The following is a 3,523-nucleotide window of genomic DNA, read 5'->3' on the forward strand; positions in this document are numbered from 1 at the left end:
GTTTTTGTAAGATCTAAATTGTTTTACGAATGTAATTCCACAGGTGCTAGAGTTGGCTTTCGGACACGGTACGGATGTGACCGGAAAAGATACATTTTCTGGCGTATTCAACGACGGTTATGGCGAGACGCCAAAGAAAATCCAAAAATCGTCAAGTCAATACAATATTTGGGGGGAGCTGAGTCGAGCGGACTCATGCTATTCTTGCATTCGAGTTGCTGCGGTGATACACTGCGGAGTGTCGAGAAGCCGGCCACGACGGACCATGAGCAGTCTCTGCTTGCTCGAACTGCATCGAAGGGAACAGTTGAGCGAGGGAAGACTTTCAACTGAGGGATGCGCGGAACATGCGCGCAAGAATCCAAAGGGACGGAAGTCACGAGGACGGACAGAGCAATTAAGTGCAGACGATGGAGGGGGTGTATCGTGCCGTCGTGTTGTGGCACCAGTCCGATCCAAAAGCGCAGCCGCAGAGCTCCGCACATTGGAGTCCAACATGGGCGTGTTCACGCCACACTTCAATCTTCCAGTGCAATGACAACCTCAACACATTCCTGCCAGTGTCATTGCAACCATGGCCGATGGAGCAAATGCCATGGCCAACATCAAGCGTTGAAGCTTCGCGGTGGGGAAAACCGATCTTGATGAGAAAAAAGTGAAGGTTCAGGTTGTCGCAAGGTACTGTAGTCGCGTCGCGAAATGGCTACATCTCTTCCTCCATGACATGCTCTTGTGGCAAATGCCAACACTAAGCATCACAACAATCGCTTCTATGGTGTCTATTTCGTCTGGTTTACCTGGTTGCTTTAGTACAGTATCTAGGAGGTCTTGAGGTAGCTCGCTGCGTCCACAATTATCGGATACCTTTGAGCTTTGCTGTTGATTTCACGTGCGAGTGCAATTGCCCTGGGTTCACGAGCGATCTGTTGCTCCATCCTCTTGGGCGCGACGAATCTCGAACAGCCCAAAGTCCCGACCCCAGTATTCCTGCGGGAGCTTGAAGTCCGGGATCTTATAGTACTCGAAGCCGTCGCGTTCTAGTTGCTGGAAGAACGTGAGGCGTGTGTCATCCCGGTTCAAGCCCAATAGGATCAGCGTCCGCGACGTTGCCAAGCGGTTCATCGTATGCAGTAAAGGATCGTACAGCTCCCGCAGATACGCCACGTCAGTGCCCAGGATGACATCCACCTCTTCAAGGTTCCTGTCCGAGCCGTCGCTTGTCGCGATCGACTCCAGTAGACTCGTCTCCTGCTCCGAGCAGCCCCAGCTCAGCTCCGCGACGTGCACTTGCACGCCAGCACGCACAGCATTCGCGTTGCGCCCCACATTGCGATGCAGGCCGTGAATATGCGTCGATAGATCCGTAAGATAAACGTGTGCCGGCTTAAAACACGCGGCGACCATAAGTCCAACGTAACCTGTTCCACTGCCTAACTCTACCACGCGGGCACCGTCAAAGATCGAGCGGTAGTGCTCGCGTTGTAGTTCCAACTGCGCAGCGAGGAGCTCCCCGCTAGTCCAGACGGAGCCACCGATACCCGGAGCCCAGTCACATTCGAACTCCAGCAGAGTCTCGCTCTGTGCGTCATCGTCGACTCGCACGCGCAACGGGACGATCGTTATCGCATGCTGCTCTTGCTCCTTGGTCTGTTCTCCGTTCTCTATGCTGCCATCGCGTTCCTGTTGCTGCGTGGCGCTGCTCTCATTGCGCGGGGCTGCTCCCATTTGCGCTGATCGATTCTGCCACGTCAGATGTAGCCATGTTTTTTTTACTGGTCTCCAACCGTTACGACCTTCTATTAAAATGGAAGCGGTAGTGCTATTTGTAGCCATGTCTATAAATGGCTACAGTGTTGTTGAAGCGCACTGTCAGCAAAGCACAGCAGATTTGGCAATCTAGATAATGGACCGAAAGACGGTGGTCTTTGAGGACAGCGTGGGCTTAAACAATGACATCCCACCGACTCTGCAGACGGATCCTGCTACGGACATGAGTCAGCCAAGCAAGTCAAAGTCTCTCTCTCCATCTTCGAAACATGTTGATGAGCTGGAGCAATTGGAGGAGACGCACTTTATCGAGAATCAAAAAGAACTCGTTGCACTGCAGAGACTAGACGACAAATGTGCACAGCTACAGCAAGAGGGAAGATACACAGAGGCACTCGAATGTATGGAGAAAGGTCTTGTACTAAGGCAGCATTTCTTCGGGGCAGACAGCGACGAAGTGTGGACATCCTGTAGGACTGTGGGTGAAATGTGCAACCTCTTGGCCATGACCTACTTGCAACAGGAAGAGTTCCGTGTCGTGCTGGAGTTGCTCAAGAAGGCTGAAATTCTAACTGAACGACATCCCGCGGGTCGAGCTGTTACACTCAATAACTTAGCGTGTTACTACCGTCGACAGGGGAATCTCCACAAAGCACTTACTTATTTAACCGAGGCGCTCAAGATCGAGTCACGTCTGGATAATTTACCGAATAAAGCAGATACACATCTCAATATGTGCGCTGTACTCTCTCAGCTTGGTAAACACCAGAGTGCACTTGGCCACGCTCAGTCGGCGTTGATTAATCTACATGAAGAGCTGCAACTTGGTAGAGTTGAGAATGGATCCAGCCCAACACGCAAGGGTTTTAATGGAAAGAATGGCGACAAGATCGATCCGATGATTAAACTTGATCGTGTGGCAGTCTTGGGCATCGCGTACCACAACGTGGGCGTCGAACAAGAATTCTTGAAATGCTGGGATCTGAGTCTAAAATCGTACAAGAAAGGCAAGGAGATTACATCCACGTATCTTGGCGAGTCGCACGGCATCGTGATCACATTGCAGAACTCGTTGCAGAGTGCAAAACGCAACATGGCCAGCAAAATTCGGACAGCAGGCAGACGAGGAGACGGGATCTCACTGCCTAGTATCAACAGCTCTCGGGGTGGAAAATCTGCTATCAAATCACTGGTAAATCAGAAAATGAAGGCAAAGAAGGTGATCCGAGCAAAAGACGAGTCCCCAACTAAACTGCCGCTAGCGTATAGCAACAATGGCAGCAGCAGTACTCGCTTGTAGGATTTTATAATATTCTACCTGGTACTTCTAATACACAGTGTTTCATTTTACACAATGCGTTTTTAGTGTAAGTGTGTGTGCTTTCTGAGCCCATTCATGACGCTCTTATAGTCGTATTTGTTCGGACCCCATCACACACTCGAAAGATACTAATAGAATTCGATCGCCGCTGCATCGAATCTATGTAGAGCTAACTTAGGCAACTATAAGCAGCGCAGCGTTGGGACAATACTATTAAAAAGAAATGATTGAGATCTGCCTTGGTGCCACATTTAGTATTGCAGCAATGTGTGTATTTTAATAGTCAATATATGCAGTATACTTGGTTGGGAATGTAATCGTACTTTTCTAAAAAAATATATATATATATACTGGACAGAAATGTCTCACCAACTTGATACATGTAGCAACTACAATTATTATTAATAATAACATATTCACATATGATACTGACAT

General features: G+C 49.2%; 3 protein-coding genes across 3 annotated transcripts; 2 read left to right on the forward strand and 1 right to left on the reverse strand.

Moving 5' to 3' along the window:
• Positions 1–265: 265 nt before the first annotated feature.
• PPTG_20679 (hypothetical protein) lies at positions 266–538 on the forward strand (the record flags this gene model as incomplete). Its single annotated transcript, XM_008892877.1, has 1 exon — positions 266–538. One exon carries the CDS (start codon positions 266–268, stop codon positions 536–538), a length of 273 nt encoding a protein of 90 aa, XP_008891125.1.
• A 226-nt stretch (positions 539–764) lies between these two features.
• Positions 765–1,771, reverse strand: PPTG_00194 (hypothetical protein). Its single transcript, XM_008891564.1, has one exon. The coding sequence runs from the start codon at positions 1,723–1,725 to the stop codon at positions 913–915; it is 813 nt and encodes a 270-aa protein (XP_008889812.1). The 5' UTR covers positions 1,726–1,771; the 3' UTR covers positions 765–912.
• Positions 1,772–1,903: 132 nt separating this feature from the next.
• On the forward strand, positions 1,904–3,067 carry PPTG_00195 (hypothetical protein; the record flags this gene model as incomplete). Its single annotated transcript, XM_008891565.1, has 1 exon — positions 1,904–3,067. One exon carries the CDS (start codon positions 1,904–1,906, stop codon positions 3,065–3,067), a length of 1,164 nt encoding a protein of 387 aa, XP_008889813.1.
• Between the last annotated feature and the right edge of the window lie 456 nt (positions 3,068–3,523).

This window comes from Phytophthora parasitica, assembly GCF_000247585.1.
Source record: "Phytophthora parasitica INRA-310 unplaced genomic scaffold supercont2.1, whole genome shotgun sequence".
Lineage (NCBI taxonomy): Eukaryota > Oomycota > Peronosporomycetes > Peronosporales > Peronosporaceae > Phytophthora > Phytophthora nicotianae.

What these genes read in the sequence shown, in the direction of transcription:
- PPTG_00194 (XM_008891564.1), bottom strand. Translation starts at nt 1,725, where the DNA reads ATGGGAGCAGCCCCGCGCAATGAGAGCAGCGCCACGCAGCAACAGGAA.